The 26398-nt window shown below is 42.0% G+C and overlaps 1 protein-coding gene across 7 annotated transcripts in view; it reads left to right on the forward strand.

Annotated features, from left to right (window-relative positions):
• The window catches only part of NRG1 (neuregulin 1), a 135446-nt gene that overhangs the window by 42415 nt on the left and 66633 nt on the right, over positions 1-26398 (forward strand). For 4 of the 7 annotated variants that reach the window (XM_040417887.1, XM_040417888.1, XM_040417890.1 and 1 more), the window contains exon 4: positions 2769-2822. The exons of 1 other annotated variant lie outside the window; for it this stretch is intronic. In XM_040417887.1, the coding sequence (XP_040273821.1) occupies positions 2769-2822 (54 nt within the window). Of the gene's footprint in view, positions 1-2768; positions 2823-11847; positions 12454-15997; positions 16002-18203; positions 18208-26398 lie in introns of those variants that run through there. 2 more of the 7 variants (XM_040417885.1, XM_040417886.1) reach the window with 2 other exon arrangements.

Genomic DNA, 26398 nt, shown 5'->3' on the forward strand with positions numbered 1-26398 from the left:
ATACCAGTAGCTTATTTTTCTGATAGGTTCTTAGCACAGCTGAAAATGATTTTTTTGGCCCTTTGTCAAGACAGAAGGATAATTTATTCAGCACAAAGCTCCTTGGAAGTGATGATGCTGAGTAACCAGAGACTTGCCAAACTGCAGCATCATCTACAATGTGACCTTGACAGGACACAAGCATTTCTGAAACCAATCAGGAAAATGAGATGATAAGGCTTCTAATGCACTGCAAACAAAAATACGGCTGCTGGTTACAAGACAAGCAGTCTGTATGATTGAGTCAAAGCAGGAAAGGCTGGGGAAGCCATAGTTGCTTGGTTTGCAGTAACTATTTTAATTACTGCCTCATTAATAAAATGCAATAAATGATTGTCTGCCCAGAATGATTAATACATTAAAGCAACAATATAATGTAACTTAATTTCTATACATATTTGTCTGCAAAGACAATGAGAACATAAACATGAGAACCTTAATTGACTTTCCTGGAAACATCACTAGTCTATCATTAGGCCAACAATGTGTAATTAGTGGGGTGTGACCCATGGACTGTGGCTCAGTTGCATATATAAATATGTTACAGCCTGATTCCATGTGGTGATACCACCACTTTTCACACATTAAAGGCTGACCCTTAGGCTGGGTTCACACCTGAGCGTATTCGATAAGCGCTTTTTACAGGCGTTTTTATTTGGCGTTTTTGAGGCGTATTTTGGGGCGTTTTTGTATTTTGGAAATGCGCGTAGTACACGCGTTTGTGTGATTAACCACAGAGGCCTCCAATGAAAAACTGCCACGATACGCGCAACAATATGCCCCAAAGAAGCTCCTGTACTTCTTGGGGCATAGGGCGTTTTACAGCGCGTTCGTATGCGCTGTAAAACGCTCAGGTGAGAACCATGCCCATAGGGAAACATTGTTTTTTGCCTGTTGAACGTTTTACAGCGCGTAGGAACGCGCTGTAAAACGCTCAGGTGTGAACCTAGCCTAGGGCCGTACAGTCTAAGAAAACCACTTTTAGCTTCAGTGCAAAAATAATTCCATTCTTATTGCTATAACTTTCTTCTATTTTTCACATCATATAGGTGCAGAGTTGGTAACATACAAAGATAATTGCTAATATAACAGAATAAGAGATGCAATCCCATTCAATGATGAAATCAGATTTGTAACTTACTTGCAGCAGAAATATTGATTGCTACTTCCTACATCCTTAAATTTCCCTTAGTGTATCCTCTGTTCTTATGGGACGTAAGCTCATGCAGTGTGGTGAGATATTACTTTATCCCAGTTGATGCCTTAAGATCGAAGGTCTAATTCTCCCTTTAATAGTAAAAGGATGTGTAGGTCAGCTGGGTGCTGTTCATCTTACTGGTGCTGAACGTTTCTTGAAAGTAGCTGCTGAACAATAGAATAGCCTTCCCTAATAAGGTTGCCTTTAATTGATGACCACTTGGTGCAGATGGAGTCACCTGCAGATTTGTGGCTACTTCTCTTCCTGCCAGGATATCCATTATACATAGACAGCAGGGGAAAATGGAAACTGATACTTGGCAGTGGAAGCAACCTATTGGTTTTACTGTAAAACATGCTATCTCTCATTCTGCGGCTGAATGAAAAGAAGGCCATGGCAGGGGGAACTTTATAACAGAGGAATGCAATTAGTTCAATGTACTATACATGGCCATATCTCTGTCTAGTACCTTGTAATCATTGTGCTCAGGAAGTGAATAAAGTAAAACAGTGGCTCTTATGAGAAATTCATTCAGTCAGGCAGACCACAGAGTACTGTAGTCTATAGGTTCCCACGTAGCAAAATTGCTGCAAATCCACAAGTATCTGCAGGGAAATTGCACCAACTCATCATGTAAAATTTGAAAAAAATGCTATACTCACCTCCCTTGGATCTCCTGTTTCAAGACTTCTTTGGTCCCACTGTGCCTAGGATACAGAGACTGCTCAGGGATCAGAAAAGTTCTGCCACAGGACCACCAAGAAAGGTGAGTGTAGTGTGTGTGTGGGGATGGGGGGAAGGGGGGGCTTGGACTTGTGAATTTCGATGTGGATTCGTGTGTAATGTGCAGCAAAATCTATAATAATTGGAGTTTGTTGTGGAGTCTGACTTCCCCAATTAAATATACCCGTAAGAGGGGAAATCATCAACTTGACTTGACTGCAGATTTTTTTTTCTTTGTAGAAATTTTCTCCACAACATGTGGATGAGATCAAATTTCGTCCACTTTGATACTATAATATTGTCATTTTACTGTACCTTGCTGTGGCAGTTCTGCTATGTGTAAACCTGCCAGAATTTCCTCTATACAATTGTTTTTGACAACTCATTTCAGTTTGCCCCATGCGAGGAACTGAAGACATTTCAGCAAATCACAAGCATATTTTCAGCAAAATTGCAGTTGCTATGTGTGATCTAAAATTGCACAGGAACTCAATTCCCCCATGGTTGTCCCCGAGGTTGTAAGCAAATGCTTATAGCAGGCTATAGTTGGCTATAGTACTGGAAGAATGGGTCAGTAGCCTGCAGACAGGATGCGGGAAGGCTAGCCCTTCATAGGGCAAGTTGGCACTTGGAAATACAGCTCCAAAATGGCATATCCGTGTGCATGGTGGTCTGTATAGCATATTTGTTGATTGCCGTAGGTCATAAAATAGTATGATCTATGTAGATAGACTTTAGTAAATCGAGTGTCCTAGTAACCAGAGTGTAAGATAAACACGTTACATCAAAATGATAAAATTCAGGCTAGTAATACCGATCGCAGGCCAGGCTGACCACCGTGTTTCCCCAATGGCTTCTCCAGGTACTTACCAGTTATTCTCTACTCCTTCACTTATCCTGTGTTGACTAGTGTATATGAATTGCAAGCATTGTGGTACTGTAAAACACACATCTGTGCTTGCAAATCCTCAGTGTTTCAGTGTTGTGTGGACAGCCGCTAAGGGTATGCTGTTGATTTTTAAAACTTTGAAGCTTATTTCTTATTGCAGCAAAAAGGATGGATTTTTAGCACATCTTATCCAGACAATGTGGATTTTAAATTCCCAGCAGGTTCATTTATGTGGTGGACTTTCACTGCAGAGTTCACCCTTTGCAATGCATAGGATAAAATCCTTTGCAAATCTCCAGCAAAACCCATGACAATTATGCATGCAACTCAAGGATTTTGCCACTATTAGCCACCGAGTATTAGCCACTGATCAAATGAAACCGCTTGTCGATATACCTTAAAGGGGTTATACAATCCTATAAACCCCCCCGCCCCAATATGCTGGGCCCCCCACACTGAATATACTTACCTGGGTCACCGCTCCCTGCTCTGCTCCTGGTCCCCGCACCGCCGCTGCTGCTTCTCCCCGTGTGCGGATGAAAACATCTGGTGTTGGGGGGAGCAGCCAATGGCAAGCGGTGATGTGGACGAGTCTCCCTAGCATCACCCGATGCTAGGGAGGCTCGTCCCCGTCCCCGCCTTACATTGGCGGCTCCCCCCCACCCCCGACATCGGATGTTTTCATCTGTGCACGGGAAAAAGCAGCAGCGGCGGTGCGGGGACCAGGAGCAGAGCAGGGAGCGGTGACCCAGGTAAGTATATTCAGCGTGGTTGGCCCGGCATATGCGGGGGCTTTTTATATGATTGGATAACCCCTATAATTTTGAAGCAGCCTGCGGATTTGTAAAAGTCTGAATCATGCTTAGTCATTTGTGTGTTTCTCGACAAATGGGAAATGACTCCTGTAGCTTAGCCCCCCGGATTTATGATGACCCCATAAGGGCTTGTATAGTTCAGGTTAGCCGAGCTGTGTAGCATTCATATAAAATGAGTCAGGAGTATTTTCTAAGATATGAGATTTAAGTATTAGCAGTGACTTGCAGAATCCTTTTGGAGACAACTGCATTGTGCTGGCACGTGGTGCCGGGGAGAGCTGCATTTTTGTATTAATAATTGTTATTGCCATGCTATTTTTTGGCATAATTCTACTCTATTCCATCTCCTAATGCACTGGCAAGATTCCTGCTACCAATAGCTGGATCTCGCCACTGCAGTGGTAAGTAAGATAGCCTCTGCAGCTATTTAAATTATGCATCCCACTTCCTGTAACTACATGAGCTTGCAGACTGAATAGTTTTTTTTTTTTATTAGAGGCTATAGGAATGATCAGTATGTAATGTGGCAGAAGAAGCATGAAATAATTATTATTTCTGGTATCTCTTAAGTCTTACATTACCCTGGATTATCTAGTATAATTAGAGAATGACAAATTATCAGTGGCAGGTTGTGCTCATAGATTTGCTGTCAGGTCTTACCATTACACTTGACCTCTTATTTTGTGACATTTTTGTGACATTTTACATTATTTTATTCAAGTATTTTCCAGTCATTGCATAGTTATACTGAGTTATAAGCTATATCTGATATATTTGAACAATTAATACAGAAATGAATATAAGAAGAGATTTTGGAATTGCCCACAAACCTGCTGATAATGCATTTCCTTGACTGTAAGGTCCCATGCACACAAGCATAATGTGCCCTAGAAGCATTGCTCCTAGCAGTGGCGTAACTAGAAATGACTGGGCCACACAGCAAATTTTTGAATGGGGTCCCCCATCCTCCAGCAACTTCTTCGCAACCCCCTCTTTTCATGTAACCCCCACTACTGTGGCTAGTAAAGATCGCACTCTCAGGCCCGGCAGCTGCTCCAACCGTTTCCTACACTGTATATACTGTCGCTGTATATAATGTAATTGTATAATACTGTTGAGGGGGCCCTGAAAATAGTCCTCCTCCTGGGTGGGCCCCTTCTGAGTCTGGGCCCCAAAGCAGCCACTTCCCCTATTGTTATGTCCCTGTATCTAGGGAAGAATATCTCTGTAACACAGCACCATATACTGTGGCACACAGAGTGCCTAGTACATGGTACTGCAGAGACTCCCTATACTTGAATATAGGCTTCATGAGCATGGTTCTACATGGATCAATTTTGTTTGCTAAAACCATTAATCATTAAAGGGTTTCCAAACTGGAAATTCCCTTTAAAGTGACCCTCCGGTTCATAATATAGTTTCACTATGAATATATAATGCATGGTTAAAACATGGTGCCTTCTAATCTGTCTACAGCAGTACATCCAATTCCCAGTCCTATATTCATTTTTATAAAATGGCCACCAGCTTCGAAGACTACTCTGTACATTGTGCTTTGACAGTGTGAGACATTCAACGTCAGGATAATAGTAGAAGATCTTAAAATAAGGATTAGATATTACATATAGGGTAAGACAGTTAGTTAAACATGACTAGTTTAGACCTTTATGTAGTAACCTCATATAGTAATTATTGGTATATCTCTTACTGAATAATATTCCCTTTCTTAAAGGGATTGGCCCATTTAGACAGCCTGCTAATGATCAGCTGATCACTGCTGTACAGCATTTAAAACATATGGTGATTGTCTGTCATCTTCGAGGAGAAGATTTTGGTAGTTGCACATTCATTCTGCAGTCACCACTACAGGAGAAACATGGTATTACATGGTAACATTTCAAATAATTGAATGACCATATAATAGTTGATCATACCGAGTCCTTCAGAGCAGAAGCCACTGTTTTCAGATTCTTCAGTCTGACCACTATGGCAAGGACTTTAGTAAGGAACACTCTTCTAGAATGTCCATTTGCCCTACTAGGGCATATACGCAGGGACAACACAATCTCTTTAAGTCAAATCTGTTTAAACTTCTTTTACTATCCTTTTTCTGGACAGTATAAATGCTATTTTCTAGATTCTTTATTATTGGACTTTTCATATTTTTCCTTCATTGCCTTAAGAGAAAAATTGGATGAAATGCATCTTCTGTATAGTGCTGAAGTCAACATATTTTATAATTGCAGCTTGAATATTAGTGTTTTCTGATTTATAATAGCCTGTGGTATTTTTCACAGTGATAGGGTATAACGCAATTCTTCATTCTGGTCTACAGATGTTGTATCCTTTGCAGAAAAACCTGATACATAAGTTTATAGGCCCTCTACAGTAGATGTATTGCACCGTTTTACAGTGTGCATGTATATTGCTTACAGTGTTATTCGTCCTCTCCAAAGGCTTCCAGATATACCTTCTAAGCTAAAGGTGGTCTCAGTTTTGTAGTATTATGCTAATTGCTGATAGATGAATGTGTGATACAAGATTTCTTGTGATAGATGTGTACTCACCCTAACCAATCATGTGTCACTTCAGTTTCACATGCCCGCACAGCTCCATTTACTGGATCGGCAGAATTATTCCTCTCTCAGCTGACGTTCTGACTTACCGGCTACTTAGTAATTTGCACATCATTTTTTGACAGCAATCAGCCTCTCTATGAAATGTTTACCAGGTAGCAAATATAGCACTGTGCATCAGTCTATACTTGTTATTGTAGAGACAATTTTATATTTTTATTATATTTTAAACAGATGAATACTGAAAAGTGTTTTTATGCAGTAACCTGGAAAGCTATATTACTACTAGTCTGCTATATGGTTATGACTTTTTATTGCCACGTTTCTTATATATATGGGGCAGATTTACTAATACTGTCTAAATTGTGCAGCGTATAAGCGTAGACAGACAATCTAAAGATACTCCAGATTTATCTTAGAGGCTCAGGCTGGATGATACATTTGGCGCATGGCTAAACACTTTTACTAACTTTATACTATTAGTTGGCTTATGTTGCACCAAAATATTACTGCCTATTGTTGCATCTTAGGTCACACCCCTTGTTGTTTAGCCATGTCCCCTTGTTGAACTGAAAACCTCAAGTTAAGTGAGCTAGATGCAGTGGAATATTCATTTTGGGACATTTGCTTAAATTTGATGTTACATTATGCATTCATTTGGAGTTGTCCTATAATGCAGTTAAAAATAGTTTAGACCAAAACTAGAGGACATTGTACATATTTTTTACCTAAAAAATGCAATGATAAAACATTGACCTACAGTCGTGGCCAAAAGTTTGAGAATGACACAAATATTAGTTTTCACACAGTTTGCTGCTAAACTGCTTTTAGATCTTTGTTTCAGTTGTTTCTGTGATGTAGTGAAATATAATTACACGCACTTCATACGTTTCAAAGGCTTTTATCGACAATTACATGACATTTATGCAAAGAGTCAGTATTTGCAGTGTTGGCCCTTCTTTTTCAGGACCTCTGCAATTCGACTGGGCATGCTCTCAATCAACTTCTGGGCCAATTCCTGACTGATAGCAACCCATTCTTTCATAATCACTTCTTGGAGTTTGTCAGAATTAGTGGGTTTTTGTTTGTCCACCCGCCTCTTGAGGATTGACCACAAGTTCTCAATGGGATTAAGATCTGGGGAGTTTCCAGGCCATGGACCCAAAATGTCAACCTTTTGGTCACCGAGCCACTTAGTTATCACTTTTGCCTTATGGCACGGTGCTCCATCGTGCTGGAAAATGCATTGTTCTTCACCAAACTGTTGTTGGATTGTTGGAAGAAGTTGCTGTTGGAGGGTGTTTTGGTACCATTCTTTATTCATGGCTGTGTTTTTGGGCAAAATTGTGAGTGAGCCAACTCCCTTGGATGAGAAGCAACCCCACACATGAATGGTCTCAGGATGCTTTACTGTTGGCATGACACAGGACTGATGGTAGCGCTCACCTTTTCTTCTTCGGACAAGCCTTTTTCCAGATTCCCCAAACAATCGGAAAGAGGCTTCATCGGAGAATATGACTTTGCCCCAGTCCTCAGCAGTCCATTCACCATACTTTCTGCAGAAGATCAATCTGTCCCTGATGTTTTTTTGGAGAGAAGTGGCTTCTTTGCTGCCCTTCTTGACACCAGGCCATCTTCCAAAAGTCTTCGCCTCACTGTGCGTGCAGATGCGCTCACACCTGCCTGCTGCCATTCCTGAGCAAGCTCTGCACTGGTGGCACTCCTATCCCGCAGCTGAATCCTCTTTAGGAGATGATCCTGGCGCTTGCTAGACTTTCTTGGACGCCCTGAAGCCTTCTTAACAAGAATTGAACCTCTTTCCTTGAAGTTCTTGATGATCCTATAAATTGTTGATTGAGGTGCAATCTTAGTAGCCACAATATCCTTGCCTGTGAAGCCATTTTTATGCAAAGCAATGATGGCTGCACGCGTTTCTTTGCAGGTCACCATGGTTAACAATGGAAGAACAATGATTTCAAGCATCACCCTCCTTTTAACATGTCAAGTCTGCCATTTTAACCCAATCAGCCTGACATAATGATCTCCAGCCTTGTGCTCGTCAACATTCTCACCTGAGTTAACAAGACGATTACTGAAATGATCTCAGCAGGTCCTTTAATGACAGCAATGAAATGCAGTGGAAAGGTTTTTTTTGGGATTACATTTATTTTCATGGCAAAGAAGGACTATGTAATTCATCTGATCACTCTTCATAACATTCTGGAGTATATGCAAATTGCTATTATAAAAACTTAAGCAGCAACTTTTCCAATTTCCAATATTTATGTAATTCTCAAAACTTTTGGCCACGACTGTACACCTACCTACATTGACTAACATTAGTTCTGTTTTTCAAAGCTTTTCCACTGCAGGTAACATTACTAAAATATTGTAACCTAACAACATCCATAGTGGATACAGAGGTGCCCTTCTTTACTTTTCCTCTTGGCTGGAGATATCCCAGGATGTGTGGTGTGAGATGGCCGACTTTGACCAGATGCAAACTGGTCCACAAGTATTTGGGTAGAAATGCTCTTTTAGAAAAACTTAGGAAATTAATACAATCAAGTATTTTTTCTCAATAGCATATTCCTCCGCTTGTCTCCAATACAATGGCCCTCATTTATTAAAATTAGTACACCTGGACTTTATAAAATATTGAGCCAAAATGTGTCACAAATTGGTGAAATTTCTGAAAGATCTACTGCACCTAGCTCGCCAAGGGACATGAATTAAGAAAAAGGGGTGTCGTTTAGTGGGAAAATCTCCAAGAGGCAATATTTTACTCTAAAATTTTGCAAGAATTCTAGTGTAAAATACTAATTCAAAATCACTAATACAAAGTCAGTGAAAAAAGTCTGTCCCTGCACTAGATGTATTATCCAGCCTGAGCCCCTGTGATATATCTGGTGCATGTCTAGACACCCTGTCTAAGTTTACGTTGCATACAGGATAAGTAAATCTGCCCTGTTGTGTGGACAATTTAGTTACGACACATTTGCATCTTCTGATATTCATGAGATATTGTCAGTTTTTACTTGAAATTCAACTGGTTTAGTGCAGAAATTTTCTACCTACAGGGTGAATTGACACCAGTGTCTATTTCCGTTCAGTGTGGAAAGGGTGTGAAATACAAGTGGGTGTATTAATTGGAACATGATGCTGTGTTAATGGGTGGCATTCCCTTAAAGTGTCTGTGCTAGATGTGAATACTGTGCAAATGACCTATAGAATATGATACCTTGAGTAATTCGGTATCCAGAGATTCATTTGTAAACATTAGACCATATCTTACTCCCTCATATCTTAGAGTCCATATTCACTATGTAAGTGGGTACTGAATTGGCCCTCTGAGTGCTAATTGGCATATGTGGTGCAGCTTGTTCTCTTGCCCAGTTAAAACCATAGAAGGTGCTCCCATTTTGTCACTTCTTTGTCCCATAATGCACATGTCCACCAGCCCTCTGGCTGCAGCAGAGATAATATATATAGGAAATGATAATGCATCAACAAACATTGATCTTAATGGTTGCAAATCAGTGACCATGCACAGGATTTCCTGTTCATATATTGACATAGACTTAGCCCTCATGCACACAATTCTATGTGTTTTACGGTCCGCCAAAAGGCCATGTGCATGCCGCCATTTTTTTCCCGATCTATTAAAATGTCCATTTTGCGGACAAGGATAGGACAAGAATAGGATATGTTCTATCTTTTTTTGTGGGCCGGCAGAACAGACATATGGATGCAGACAGCTGTCCACATTTTTTCACATTGAAATGAATGATTCTGCATCCGATCTGCAAAAAATGCAGATCGGACGCGGAATAAAAATATGGTCATGTGCATGGGACGTTATTGAGATAGCCGGCACATAAATGAGTTGGCCATTCGGCACAATGCACTGCATTACTATAGTCTTGCACAAGAGGACAGGAGATGAAAAATATTGCTAAGGTCTCTACATGATTAGGGCTCCAGGTCATCAATGTTAATGTGAAAGTACTAAAGACAATTCACCAGCTTTGTTACCATACTGGGCAATTAGTAGTAACATACTATGCACCATGTTGCTATATGCAAAAGCACTACTTGCTAAGCACTGTAGTTTAAAAAATAAATAAAAAATAATACAATAATATACGGTATATATCCACTTTAGCTCAAGATATATGTATAATAGGAAACAAAAGATGTGTCTAATATTCCAAATCTACAGCATGATTTTGCTAATTCACGGCCACACCTTCCATTAGTCTACAGAATTTAAGCAAAAAGGATGTGTCGCATGCTTGCAGGCACTGCCCACATTTATTCAGGTCAGCTATTCTCCATCTCCAAACCCCTTTCACTGCAGTTACATCTCTTGTGGACATTTCTGCATATTGTCTCCTACCTTCTCATTATGAGTCTAGGTTTACCGTGTTGGTCTGGGAGAGGTATATAACCATATGTCTTTTAATGAAGAAAAAAAAACAAAAAAAACCGGCAATGGGTCCTTGAATAATCACATGTGCATCTATCTACCAAAGATAATCTTGGATTAAGGCTTGTACTATTTCAATCTCACACACTGCTGTTTCACCGATGGATAAACTTACAAGAACAGCAGGCTGGAAGGAATAGCAGTTAGAAAAAAAGGGCCTCTCAGGGGAGGACTCGAATATCAGACCTGCTAGGCTCTGGGTCCTGCCTCTACAGCTACCCATTTTCATCTCCTCCCTTTTGTAGCCTTGCTATAATCGATTGCTGCGCCTTTCCCTATCCTAAACCATAGGAGAAGGGTGAAAAATCTGAAGGAGAGAGATCATAACTGCTGCCTGCTGTCTCCTCTTTGATTTGATGGCCTTCATTCCTTCTAATTGGATCAAGTAGGAAGTCACTGTTAGTACTGGGATGCTTGATGCACTGATTTTATTCAGACCAGCCCTGCAGTGGGTGGGGGAGAGGAGTCAGAAGGGAAAGGAGAATCTAAGTGATAAGGTACGTGACTAGTAGAGTGGATAAGGAAAAGCATCCTGATCTAAAGGCTAAAGAGGAAAGGATGCTGAAGAGGAGAAAAGGGAGTAACCAGCAGCTCACCCTGTCCTTCTAGCAAGTCCCAGCCTGTAACAATAGTGCTTGCAGTGATGCTTGCGGAGCAGGCACCTGCTGCTCTGTAATGATTCAGCCTCTTTCACTGCTAGCTTTAACACAACAGGATGATATTGCTGCTGTCACTGCTGTCTCATCTACTGCTGCTGATACTGCCGGTCTTACTGCCTTTCTTGCTCTTGCTACTTCATGACATCTGTATTCTACCAAGCAGATCCCACCACCACATGCTCCAGGTGAGAACGCAGCTATTCTCCCTTGGCTACTGGGTTACCTAACTATCTTATCTGGAGTACCAAGTATGCAGATCCAGCTACCGATGAGCGTGAAGCGTTTCCATTTCCAGATACATATATATTCCTTTCACTGATCTTCTGCTTGGACTTCATATCGATTTGCAATGTAACATGCAGCAGAGCTTCTTACTGTATGCACTCGTTGTTCTGGTAATGGACCATATACAAGTTCCTGCTTTACTAAGACAAGCTGATTGAGATTGATGCCTTTAAGATGCCTGGGGATACTGCAGAGGGTTTTCAGAATCAGTGCTCTGAGCAGAGCTCCGACCCCCCCTCTACTGAACTTCAAGATGAAGGAAGCGTGCCAGAGACTCCAGCTGAGGATGGAACTACCCAGGGGATAGCAGGCCTCGCTATTACCTGCTGTGTGTGCCTGGAGGCAGACAGGCTGAGAATCTGTCTTAACTCAGAAAAGATCTGTATACTTCCCATACTGGCATGCCTGATAAGTCTCTGCCTTTGCATTGCTGGCCTTAAGTGGGTATTTGTAGACAAAATATTTGAGTATGACTCTCCGACTCATTTGGATCCTGATAGAATAAACCAAGATCCTATTATCTATGCTGACTCTGCACCAAGTACATTGGCACCATCATCTATATATACCCTGCCTTTTGTTGTCCCTACTACCGAAACTAAGGTTACTGTGGAAAGTGAAACCTCACTTTTACTTACAGAGTCTACTTTTAAGCCATTGCCCACTGACAGTAATTTACCCAGAGACACTTCAGTGGAAAAATTATATCAGCCTTCTACTGTAAATAATTTAGGAACTACAGAATCGAGTACAGTGATCACATCGAGAAAAGGTAATTATGTTACCGCCATGTCAATGAATAGTCCTATATTTTTTTTTACCAATAAACAGATCATTTTATTGTGTTCCACTAACAAATGATGTGTGTCTATTTATATGCTTCAGAGTACTGTTTTTAGATATACCTGGCATAAGGGTCATGTTTGATGATAAAACGTTATCCCCGTCATCTGCCGTCACAATAAACCTCAACACTGACTAGGCGTCAACACGAAAATGTATGTAAGACTCAACAAAGGTGTGTGTTGAGACCTGAAAATAGCTACTCAGGGAGCAGTAAGCACCATGTACTCTTCTCATGGCTTTGATGGCTTCCTGTAAATGAAAGACCTTGGTCTTTAAAATCTCCCAGGGATCATTCATTTCGTTCCAGACTTGGCGTGTAGCTGTTGATTAATATTGCAGTAAAATGATGCATTTTAATGTGCTAAGCACATGGGCTGAGGCCACCCAAAGTCTGCTTGAGTTGTGCTAGTCATTGTCCATGGACATGTATGTTTCTTTGGTGTTGACGTAGATCAGAATTTTGAGTTATACTTTAGTTAGATTGTGTCGACCTTGGTCATAGTGTGCCCTTCTTGTGGAATGATGGCACATGTTTGTTGTGGCTTGTCATGTATGCAGGTGTCCAGTCATGTGAGAAGTCTACCTGTTCTGCATGCAACTTCTTATGGTGCAAGTATCAGTGAAGGCTTAAGGACAAGAACATGTTCTGAAACTATAAATTATGAAACTTTTACTAAATCTATCTATCTATCTATCTATCTATCTATCTATCTATCTATCTATCTATCTATCTGTCTATTTTATTATCTAGCTATCTATTCATTATCTATATATTTGATATCTATCTATTATCTATCATCTATCTATCTAACTATCTATCTAAATCTCTATCTATCTCTACATGTGTTAGTGTAGCAGAGCTGAATGGTCAAACACACCCTTTTTATCTGAACTACATAAAAGTAGTAGTAGCTTTGCTACATATAAATGCAAGCATATAACGTCTATTCATTGAGAGTGTGTAATGTGCAACAGATGCAAAATAAACCATACTGTAAAACATTTAGTACTTCTAGAAGTAATACACAAATAGACACACACACACATACAGCAGCAGCCCTGTCATGTTGAATGGGTCTCTACATTGTTAGCAGGTTCCTCGTAAATATATCCTTCAAGGTCATAGCCCGGTAATGTATAATTGATTTTACTTTATTGTCAAGGGGGGTGGGGTGGGAAGGGGGGTGAGACAGGAAAATAGAAATTGAAGTCAAACAAGGTATAAGAAGAGTAAGTTGATGTACATGCTTTATGATCCAACACATGTGTCATAAATGTGTCTGTGTAGCCTGTGAACATTTTTAACATTAGTGTGCTGCATCGGAGTCAGTAGATGAAATTTAATGTCTCAGTATACTTTCATTTTTCCTCTCTGCCTAATGCCTTTGTCTGCATTATTAATAAGCTGAGTAGAATGCAGAAAAGCACTGCTGAATTCTGAGCTTCCTGCTAGCTACATTATAGAGATTGTGCTGGTTTTATAAAAATATCATACATAAAACTAGTGGCGGCATGTATAGAGACGTTTATGGAATAGCGGTCATACCACAATGCAGTAGCATAGCTAGGCACGTGGGTTTTCAGCTAATACTACCCTTTGGATTCTAGTATTCATTGTCTTCTGGATACATAGGAGTGTCCACCACATGCTACATGACTGCTAATTTACTTCTTTTTCTATTAAACCATCAATATTTAATATTGTAATGGATATGTCCGCTTAAAGAGTCTTGCTTTGTGAAGATCTCATTACTGGATATGAATTGGCAATACACCATTTATCTTTACAGATGTCTGAGTCAAGGTTGGCATAGTCTACTGAAAGCCCAGCTCTAACGTGTCCTTTCATAGTAATACGACATAGTTCATTCACTGCAAAGTGGAAAAGGCCTGCATTGGATCTATTACATGATACTAAAAAAGGCTTTTGTTTCAGAAATCTGATTCAGAATCAATATTGATTAGTAAGGACAGCTGGTCTTTTACATAAGTAACATAATGTAGACCATGCATGTAAAGAGCTTCGATAGCTCCACATGGAATATCATGCTAGCACCGGTCCAAGAGCTATTTAGCAAAATTACAGGACATTGTGTTTGTTGTCCATTTTTATTTATCATAACTTATGAAGAACCTGGCACCGTGAAAAATAAAATCATTATGGTCTAATTTCAAGGATATTCAATGTCTTAGATACTTATATTATACAACAATTTGAAAGGCTGCTTGGAACATAGAACTAGGCCTTATGCACACGGCTGTGTCCAATTTTCTGTCAGTAAAAAAATAAGGAAAAATGTACTTTGAATTTTTTTCCTACTCCCATCAATAGAAAGGGGATATTTTCATCAGAAAAATGGACAAGAATGGGAACTACAGTCATATTATTGGATCTGGCACAGATCTGTAAATATGACTGTAGTGTGAGAAGCTCCATCGACTTGTATGGGTCAGTGTGGAGTCCATTTAAATAATGGATAGCACACAGAATAAATACAGTCATGTGCATGAGGCCTAAATGTAGGTACGCCCAGGTTCCCTGTGCTTTTGTACTGTGGAGTAGTATACACTCTAAATATACACAGTTTTTTTATGCACAACACCCCATTATTCAAAGAACGTCCATAATATAGCAAATATATTGAAATAGGAGTCATATAGAGGTGTAAGAGGCCCCCTTGCACTTTTGTTGGTACTGTATTGTAGATCCTACATCTCAAAAGTTCTATAAAGCCATGCTGCGGTAGTGTGTTTGAAGCCTATAAAAGCACATACATCCTCTTGAAATCAGTTTTAAAGTTCAAAGTGCCCAGTCCTCTTCTGGACATAAGTACCACAGAGCACATCGTCACTGAACACTCTGAGGCATCACAGCTCCCATAGGTCTATGTAGCTAAATCATAGTCACACAATACATGAATCAGGTTGTTGCTATTCAGCAGGTCAAGCAGGATTAGTGCAAAACACAACAACATACGGCTAGGTTATTCATTCATATATGGGCAGTATGGTGGCCCAGTGTTTTCATTGTTGTCTTGGAGTACTGTGATCCTGGGTTTGAATCCAGCCAAAGACAACATTTGCATGGAGTATGTATGCTCTTCCTGTGTTTGTGTAGGTTTCACATTCCAAATGCATAATATAAGCAAGAATTACAAAGGGGACACATCCCAAGTAGTAATATATTTTGATTTACTGTACTGTGTATATAATAAATCAGCACAGCAATGATTCTGGTGAAAGCCACATCTCTGTGATCTCTGTGGATGCCCTCTGCCACTGAATTACTAGGTGTTCATTGTCAACAAAGCATTTTAAGGTTCTGCCTCCCTTCTGTTACACATTTCAGGCTTTAATTAGTTTTGCTCCCTTATGATTTAGTAGCTGTTTCCTTGTAGACAGCTGGTTGTCTGTTCAGAAGACAACATGATATGTGATATTTGAAGAGTTAGCTGTAGGTCAGTTAATGTGCCAGCAGACAGGTGACAATGTCTATGTCATAAGAGTATGTAAGCAGTAGCAAAAATGTATAAAGTCATACTCAACTCAATGATCACTCGACACTCATCTTCTTATAATTCCTGAGTCCCCCTCTGGTTTTTACTTTCTTGTTCCTCTCAACTACTTAGCCAATCACTTGCTGCAGGGGTGACTAGTGATTGGCTGATGCATCACTTCCTGTATGTTGACAGTGACCAGGAAGCAGAGACTGGCAGGGTACCCAGGAATTGTTAGGTTAGTGTGAGCCTAACCAGGATTTGTCCATATCCATAGCATAATTCTTTAGGCTAGTTTCACAATAGTGTTAAAGTGTTAAAGGTATTGAGTTGCGTCATAGGGGCTCAATGCCGGAAAAAAAACGCTTCAGTTTTGTCCCCATTCATTGTCAATGGGGACAAAACTGAACTGAAGGGAACGGAATTCTCCAAAATGCCTTCCGTTCCGTTCCCAGACCGAAGACCAATCTGCAGTTTTCTTTCCATCCTGGGATGCGGAGCAAAACGAATCCGTCATGACCCTCCATTGCAAGTCAATGGGGACGAATCTGTTTTCTCTGGCACAATCTGCCACAATAGAAAATGGATCCGTCCTCCATTGAATTTCAATGGAGTTCAAAACAGCTCAGTTTTGGCAATGTTAAATAAATGTTAACGATAATACAACCGGATCCGTTCAAACGGATGCAGGCAGTTGTATTATCAGTAACAAAAGCATTTTTGCTGGACCCTGCCGGATCCAGCAAAAACGCTAGTGTAAAAGTACCCTAAGGAACTTGAACGTGGGCTGTTGTCAGATCCAAAATTAATAGGGAATCAGAGCTTAGTAAAGTGACCAAGTCAAATATTTACATTATGGGAAATCTTATCACAACTCTTTGGCTACTTTAAAGGTGGTTTTACACACAACAATTTTTGGAAAAACACCATTGCATGTTTAGATTCGTGAAACAACCATACTTAACTATATTTTTAGGCTAAGAGAATTAAAAAAAAAAATTCTTGCAAATTGTTTTTAACAAATTGTAGCTGAATAGTAGTGTTCCATGCCAAATGAATTTGCTTAGTTATATGCAGCCAAAAAGATAATGGAGAAACAATAGCTGTTAAATCCAAATGGTTAGTATGAATTGAACATAAGGGATGAATAAAAAAGTATTTGTGATATTTATGAAAATGATTTGCATGAATAATGGTTATGATAATAATTATCACTATTACTAAAGATAAAAATTAGCAATGTTAACATTATTTAGGAGCGCTGTGGCCCTTAACACTTTAGGGACAGAGCAATTTTCTGTTTTTGCATTTTTGTTTTTTACTCTCTGCCTTTGTGGAGCCATGCCCTTTTTTATTTTTCCATTCACATATGTGGGCTTTTTTTGTTGTTGTACTTTCTAATGGTACCATTTAAAATTGCATATGATGTAGTGGGAAGCTGGATAAAAATTCCAAATGGGTTGGAACTGGGAAAAAAAAACAATTCAGCCATAGTTTTATGTTTGGCTTTTACAGTGTTCCCTATGTGGTAAATCTGATCTGATAGCTTAATTCTACAGGTCAGTATGATTACAGTCATACCTCATTTCTATATTTTTATGTTTCAATACTTAAAAAAAGGTTGAAAAAAGGTTTTTTTTTCTTTGCATTGCCATTTTCTGATCCCCATAACTTTTTATAGTTATGTCTACGAAACTGTGTGAGGGCTCATTTTTTGGTGGGGCAGTCTTTAGTATTCATTGATATTATCTTAGAATGTGTATGACTTTTTATCAGTTTTTATTCATTTTCTTTAGGGAGGTCAAGTGACAAAAAGCATTCTCAGGGTTTAAATGTCTGTGATTGGCTTTCCTGCTGACCGTGGACATTGCTTCTGGGTGTCTACTCCCTGCCTACTATAGAGCCTGCCCAAAAGCTAACAGTGGTCTTCCTAAAGGGGTTTATTATTGAATATGCCGAACCATAAGGCAGTACATACTGTACACAAATATATGAACAACAATTTATACATAGATACTCCCAAGTAAAATTACCCACTGGTTTCACAGTGGTTCCTGCGAATTTCCGTGATCTTCAGAGCTTGTTATTGATTGTCAACGGTCTTCTTTGGGATCTATTTGTTGCCTAACAGATTTATGAGGATTTCCATACCAAAAAGTTCATTTTTTTATTCTATTATTATTGAAGACAAGTCTTCTATTGCCTAATGTTCTTATGATTTGCATAATACACTGCAACTATCCCCCAAAGAATTGTGGCTGAGTATTATTAGATGGTTACCTATGGGATTAGTGAGATACTTCAACTAAATTATATAACCCTTTATAATGTCGTAAAATGAAAATTACCATTTTGGATTATTCTGTTTTTATCAATCATAATATATAATAGAGGGATTCAGGTTGGCAGTCTGGTCATATTTAAAGAGGACCTTTCACCCATTATGACAATGTGAACTAAGTATACAGACATGGAGAGCGGCCCCCGGGGATCTCACTGCACTTACTATTATCCCCGGGCGCCGCTCCGTTCTCCCGCTATGCCCTCCGGTATCTTCGTTCACAAAGTTATGGTAGGCGGAGTCTGCCCTTGTTCTGCTGTAGCGCTGGCCAATCGCATTGCAGAGCTCACAGCCTGGGAGAAAAGAACCTCCCAGGCTGTGAGCTCTGCGCTGCGATTGGCCAGCGCTACAGCAGAACAAGGGCTGACTCCGCCTACCATAACTTAGTGACTGAAATCTCCACCTACCATAACTTAGTGAGCGGAGATACCGGAGGGCATAGCAGGAGAACGGAGCGGCGCCCAGGGATAATAGTAAGTGCAGTGAGATCCCCGGGTGCCGCTCTCCATGTAGGTATACTTAGTTCACATTATCATAATGGGTGAAAGGTCCTCTTTAAGTATGTGCTCAGTGGAATAGATTTCCTCCCAGTGGTCATCAAATGAAAAACCTGAACATTCCAGTTTTTCAATTGCTTAATATTAGTTCATTTTATTAAATCCGTAGGAATATAAATGGTATCACTACACCCACAAAGCATTGGCCAATGTTTTAGTCCTCCAGCCACAGTTACCTGGATTTATTTCTAAACAGCTCTATTAATGTTATATAAAATATGACTGTTTTTAAATAGAGATAGTGAAATGGAAAATATAAGTAGTCATTTACTAATCCACTAGTTATGGTTCAATAAGATTTTATTATTATTATTATCAAATACAATCATAAGAGAACATCCCAAATTGCAGTATACATACCGCATACAAAGATACATTGCGACATGCCATCATGAACAGCAGTACAGCATAAAGGACAAGGTATAAGCATGTATCTGTATCTGTATAACAAACAGTCAGCTGACAAAAAGTCAGAGGAAACAAAGGCCCTAAAGGGCTTAATAAGGCCTCAAACAAATGATGTATAGGCCAATAATTCTAGACAAACTTGACATAAAAGGGGGGAAGACAGGGTGACACACAAGAGGAGGGGAGGGGGGGGGGGAGAAATCATAGGTCATATCTAGAGAATAGCTAGGTACTATTAAGGAGGAGAATCAGGGAGAACCCCAGATGCCAACCAAACCGAAAACGACATAGATGATCTAAACCTGGACCATGGCTCCCAACTCCTAAGAAACGCCGGAATCTTGTTGTGATCAGAGGCATACATCTCTTCCCTGTGTAACAGCTCATCCAGTGCAGAGGCCCAAGTGATCCTTTTCAAACTCTCGGTTGACTTCCAATTGCGTGGGATAATTTGCCTCATGGCCAGCATAAAGAGCCGCAATGAACCTTTCTTAACATGTGAGATTCGCCCCGGGAAAATAGAAAGCAGAGCGATGGAAGGGGAAAATGCAATGGAGGCCCGGAATAGAAAATTATAAAGCTTGAAGACATCTTTCCATAATGGGTTAAGCCTCGGACAATCCCACCATATATGGGTCATAGTCCCCCTAGCACCATGGCATCGCCAACATATTTCAGAAACCGAGGGGTAGAACCGATGCAGTTTCTCCGGTGTCCGATACCATCTGGTAAGTATTTTATAGTTGAGTTCTTGTAAATTACACGATATAGAGATCTTATGCGTGAAAAGCAAAGAGCGTTTCCATTGATCCCCAGTAAAAGTATCACCTAATTCCGTCTCCCAATCAAGCATAAACTTGAGTTTGGGGTAGGAATCTCCTGATTGGCTGCCCTCAGTGACCTCGGTGTTCAGCATGATGTAAAGCAAGGAAATAGCATGGCCAGGGGCAGCCTGAGCAACACATAGCTTTTCAAAATCTGTTAGAGATGTATGGGACCGCAAACCAGGCATCAGAGATCCAACAAATCCCCTGAGTTGAAAATAGAGGAACCATCTTCCAGGAGATGATGGGAATATGTGCGATAGGTCCTCAAGAGGGCGTATCCCAGTAGAAGAACAGACGTCTCTCAGTCTGACAGTAGATGTGTGGGTAGTTCGGAAGGCGGGCACCTGTCTCAGACCCATAGGTAAATCTGGATGGTCAGTGAGCATTGAGAGGGGACCTGGGATCTTAGCCAAATTCAGTTTAGGTGCAAACTTTATCCATGAGGCTGCTAAAGTAGGGAGGAGCATATCAGATTGGGCATGCGGGAGGTTGCATAGGGAGTTAGGGGACAGCCAAAATATACCTGTTGCAAGGTGGGGATTCGTAACATGCTCTATTTCTACCCATATCTTAGTATTCTTATTATGAAAAAGATCTAAGACGCAGTTCAAGACTGCAGCCCTGTAATAAGTCAAAAAGTTAGGTAAACCTGTCCCTCCCTTTAATTTAGGGCGAGTCAAAAGACTATGGCCAAGCCGCGCTCTGGATTGATTCCACACGAATTGGGAAGCCAAGCGCCGGAGGCGAGTAAAGTAGATCAGGGGGATTTTACATGGAATTGTTTGAAATAGATAAAGCAGGCGCGGTAATATGTCCATTTTAAGGGTATTAATTTTACCAAACCAAGAGATTCGTAGGGACAACCATTTTTGAAGGCTCTCTGTAATGGATTTGAGGAGAGGAGTATAATTCAGTTTAAATAGATGTGAGGGATTGGCAGGTATGTGAACTCCCAAATATTTGATAGAGTCTTCCGTCCATTTAAAGGAGAAGGATTCTCCAAGGGATTGCACTTCCCTATGGGGAAGGTTAATATTCAGAATTTCGGACTTGTGTACATTAACTTTGAAGTTACTGACGCGTCCAAATATATCAAATTCCTTGAGAACGGACGGAAGGCCTATTCTGGGGGAAGTAAGGTATAAAAGCAAGTCGTCTGCAAACAACGATAGCTTATGTTCGGTTTGTCCGATACGAAAGCCTTTGATTGCTGTGTTTGCCCTAAGGGCGTTGGCCAGGGACTCCATAGTCAGTATATATAAAAACGGGGACAATGGACAACCTTGGCGTGTACCGTTTCTAATCTGAAACGGTGAGGATAGAGTGCCATTTACCCGCACACATGCCGATGGTGTAGAATAAAGAGCCATGATACGCTGAAGCATCTTGACTCCTAGGCCTAGGTGGATTAGGGTTTCAGATAGAAACCTCCAGTCCACCCGGTCAAATGCCTTCTCGGCATCAATCGATAGAAGACATAAAGGTGATTTATATTGTCTAGCTCTGGCTATGAGCCCCAGGGACTTCAGAGTATTATCACGGGCCTCTCGGCCGGGGACAAATCCCACCTGTTCCTTATGGACACTACCAGGGATGTGTGGGCGCAGTCGTGTGGCTAAAATCTTAGCATACATTTTCAGGTCGACATTGAGAATCGAAATGGGCCTGTAGTTTCCACAAACCTTAGGATCTCTACCCGGTTTAGGGATGACTACTACATGTGCCTGTAGGGCCTGAAATGGAAAGGGGCATACGGCAGAAATAGAATTAAAGGTCACAGTTAGAACCGGAGCTAAGTCCTCTGTCAGGACTTTGTAAAAACGGGGGGTGAACCCGTCAGGACCCGGGCATTTCCCTATTTTCAGGTCCTGGATCGCTGCTTTAATTTCTGATAAGGAAAAATCGCTCTCCAGGTCTGAAGATGTCACCGTATCAAAGGGCTTGGGACCGTGGGATATAATGTACTGACGTATGTCCTCCGACTGAAGTGCCGAAGATATATCTCGGGAGGCCTGTAAGTCATAAAGGGCGGAGTAATAATTTTTAAATTCCGTGGAGATCGCTGAAGGGGCATGGACCAAGCCATTTGTGTTTGTATTAATAGCCTGCACGTGTGTCGTTAGGGGTTTGGGATGGAGGGCTCGTGCTAACCATCGGCCGCTTTTATCCCCATATTCATAAAAACCATGTCTAACTCTATCTCTGGCGCATAAGGATTTCTGATCTAATATCTTTAAGATCTGCTGACGAAGGGAAGAAATGTCCGCCCTCAGGGAATCCGCAGGAGACAGCTTATTCCGCTCCTCACTCCCAGAAAGCTCAGAGAAAAGATTGGACAGTTTCAAGGTACGCTCTTTTTTCAACCTCGTCCCGTGTGAGATAAAGAGGCCTCGTAACACACATTTGAGGGCTTCCCATTTTATCGGTTGAGCAGTAGTGTCGGATTCGTGGTTTACAGAAAAATCCGCTACGGCTTTCCTGACGTCAGCCATACACACCCCATCGTTCAGCAGATTGTCGTTTAGCCGCCATGAGGATGCTCTATTTCCTAGCGTGGAACCCTTCAGAAGACCATATACAGGGGCATGGTCGGACCACACAATAGTGTCTATGGAGCATTTGGGATCAAGGTCAAGGAGTTTCTGTGATATGAAAAGATGGTCCAGCCTGCCGTAGCTATTATGGCTATGGGAAAAATGGGTGTAATCTCTGATGCCTGGGTGCAGGACCCGCCACATATCCACCAGACCAAGGACACCTAAGTCCTTTTGGAACTGATGTACCGACACCGAGGAGACTGAGGACTTACCAGTGGATGAGTCAAGGGTCGGGTCCATCACTAAGTTAAAGTCGCCACCTACGATGATCGGGGAACCATCCGCGAATTTAGCCACTTTCCTCAAGACCTTGGTCCCGAATGCGGATTGACCCTGGTTGGGGAAATACACGTTAGCAATTGAAATAACAGATTGGTCAACCGAGATCTTTAAAAAGAGATATCTGCCCCTAGGATCCACCTCATAGGATAATACTGAGTGGCGGAGGTGTCTATGCAAAGCAATAGACACCCCGGACGCTTTTCTCTCACGATTGGGAGCATGAAACCAGGTTGGGTAATATTTAGATTCACATTTCGGGATAGCATTAACTTTAAAGTGCGTTTCTTGCAACATAGCAATCAATACCCTTTTCCTATGTAATCTATACAGGACCTGACTCCTTTTTTGTGGCACATTGAATCCCCTAACATTGTAGGTACAAAAAGAAAGCGGTGCCATCTCTCTGTAGCTCTAGAGAAACCTGTATGGGATGAGGGATAGGGAGGCACACTAGGAGGGGGATGTGACAAATGAGACTAGGGACTATTACACTGAATATAGGACTAGACAAGACACAAACTCAAGGGTGGGGGGGGGAGGGAGCAGGAAAGTGGACTAGAAAAACAAAAAGAAAGAACTTAGGTCGTGACTACGGTCACAGGCAGTACTATGTACCGCAGACCCCTAGGTGGGAGAAGGAGAAGCCCAGAACCAAGTGGACTCCACCTTAGACTCCAGCAACACAAGAAAGTGAACTTATAACAGTGCAGGACATATCAAATACACAATGAGACCCGTAAAATTGACATGAAAAGAAACACTAGGTGAGTAGCAAAATCGCGACAATGGTACAGCTTCTGTACTAAGTGAAATAACAAAGATTAATCAGCAATCGCTGGAGGACCTCTGGGTGGTCTCTTTGGTTTAGCTGCCACCCTCTGCCATTGCTCGCGACGTGGGACCCCCGGGATCTCTCGAGGCCTAGGCCACTCTGGCAAGTCCAGATGCGGTAGATCGAAGGTCTCCAGGAACTTGGGAAGGTCCGATATAGACTTGAATGACCCCGTCTTCCGATCCTTGTTGGCGATTAGTTGAAAAGGATATCCCCATCTATACGGTATGGAACGCTTCTGTAGCTCAGAAAGAAGGGGTTTTAGGGCCTTTCTCAGGAGCAAAGTGCGTCTGGCCAAATCTGGCAAGATAAGGATCTCTTTATCCTCAGACCGGACGTGATCCATATTCCTGTAGGCCCTCAGGATTGCCTCCTTATCCTTGTAAAAATGCACCCTGCATATAACGTCTCGGGGACGCGTTAGGTCACTTGGCTTGGGGCCCAACGCCCTGTGGATCCTGTCCAATTCAATATGTTGATCTTGCTTTTTTTGTAGGATTGATCCGAAGAAGGACAGGGCCCAGGCTTCCAGGTCTTGAGGGAGTATTTTCTCAGAGAGGCCCCGGATCCGGAGATTATTCCTCCGGTTACGATTTTCAATGTCCTCAAGATGGGAGAGAATATCTTGAATCTGGTCAGTATGATCTTGCAAGACCAGCCTATGCGATTCTATGGTCTCCTGAAATTGCTCTTTGGCAAACTCTATTTCCTCCACCCGGTTGCCGACATGTTGAATGTCTTGCTGTATTGCCGCCATGTCTTGTTTGTGAGACGCCTCAAGTCTCATGAAAAGCCCGTCCATCTCATGTTTAGTGGGAAGGGACTTGAGATGAGTTTTCCAGTCCCATTCATCCCCATCATTTTGCAGACCCCGTGGGGTCACTGACCTGGGTGAAGATTCTGGCGAGCTGCGGACCTGTGGTGAGGAGCTCAGGGATGCGTCCACCATCTTGAAGAGGGCAGGAGAGGACGAGAGAGCCGAGGGCGGACTCACCGCCGCTGCGTATGAAGTAGGTGAGTGACTACTCGGCGGGATCCCGTTACCAGATATAGTGTCCTGTTCGGGGTTGTTCAGCGCACTGCTGGAAGAAGCGGCCGCCTGTCTTGTTGCCTGCGCCATCTTAGGCCCCTCGTTTTCCCCGCCGTGCGCACTCGACTGGCTAGGAGTGCTGAAAAAGCGGGTGATTGCTCTCGCGGATCTGAGGGCAGGAGCAGGAGTCGATGGGGCCCCTCTCCTACGGCCTCCCATGGGGTCCCAAGAGTTAATAAAGTCCTGCTGGAAGAGTAGTTGCTGGAGTCTTATGGGAGCTCACATAAGCCACATCTCACTCAGCCATCGGCTAGCTCCGCCTCCCCCGACGACTGTGTCTTTAAGGAGATGTAGCAGTGCTGCTAATGTACTATTTTTGCAAAGTCTGCTGTGATCGGCAGCAGCTTGAAACCTATTGGTTTACTAGCAGGCTGGAGGCTTTCTCCAAGGGTCACTCACCCCCTGTGGGTCTGGAGGACGGCAGGCACAGCGAGTCTCTGCTCCCCTGTAGGATGATGCTGAAGGAGAACGCCGCCTCCAAGATGGCGCCCCTGCTGAGCTGAAGTTCCTCGTCTGAGCCGGTGAGTGAGGGGAGGCAGGGGGAGATCGCTGACCTGATGGAGCTTGGTCTCTGTTCAATCCCCTCCGAGCACCGCTGGGGTCCGAGGCTGGATCCAAGGGCCTCTAGGACGGGTCGCTTGCGCTCTGGCCGCGCTGCAGCCGAAAATCGAGGCCGGGGATCCGTCTGCTCGGTTAGGCCGCAACTGTATCTCAGGCCGCCCGGGTAGTGGAAGCTTCCTACTTGGCTCAAACACTGTCGGGTGGAGAGTGGAGCACAAAGATGTAAAAACTGGGGCGCTGTGGCAATGTTAAGGTGACGGATGAGGTAGGATTAGATCCCATCCGCCGGAGCTATGGTGGATCACGTCTTCACCCTCCGGCTGCAGGCCACGCCCCCTCCTAATCCACTAGTTATGATAAATATGCTGAATTTAACAAAGTGAGTTTCAGTATCTGTTGGCATTGACTGGAAATCTGCAGTAGTACATCCCTTAAAGCAATGCAAAACCTAGAATTTAATGCTACTGTAACTGGAAACCAAACATAAAGTTACCCTCACTGTTGGCCACTATGAAGTATTTTCTGCATGATATTCAAATAGTCCTGCCGAGAACAGAGGGGTTAATCTTCTGCTAATATGTTTGATTTTTGGCTGGTGGCTGGCAGAGGCAGACTTAGCAAAGTGTGTATCAATCTTTTTGTCCTACATCAGGACATTTGTCCTACAGTGAGGGCCTTACTAGATATATTCATTTGTCAAACATTTATGAATGTTAGGTCACTATTACATGGAACGATTTTAGGCCAATTATCGGGAACACGAACGCTCATTCTCCATAGTCGATTTGTATAATTAGATGAGCATAAGTCTGATAGGCACCTTTTATCAGGATGAAAGATGCCTGATTGTCGGCAGCACATCTCCTTGTGTAATCATGGATGTGCTG

This window comes from Bufo bufo, chromosome 2 (assembly GCF_905171765.1).
Source record: "Bufo bufo chromosome 2, aBufBuf1.1, whole genome shotgun sequence".
In the NCBI taxonomy this organism is placed as follows: Eukaryota; Metazoa; Chordata; class Amphibia; order Anura; family Bufonidae; genus Bufo; species Bufo bufo.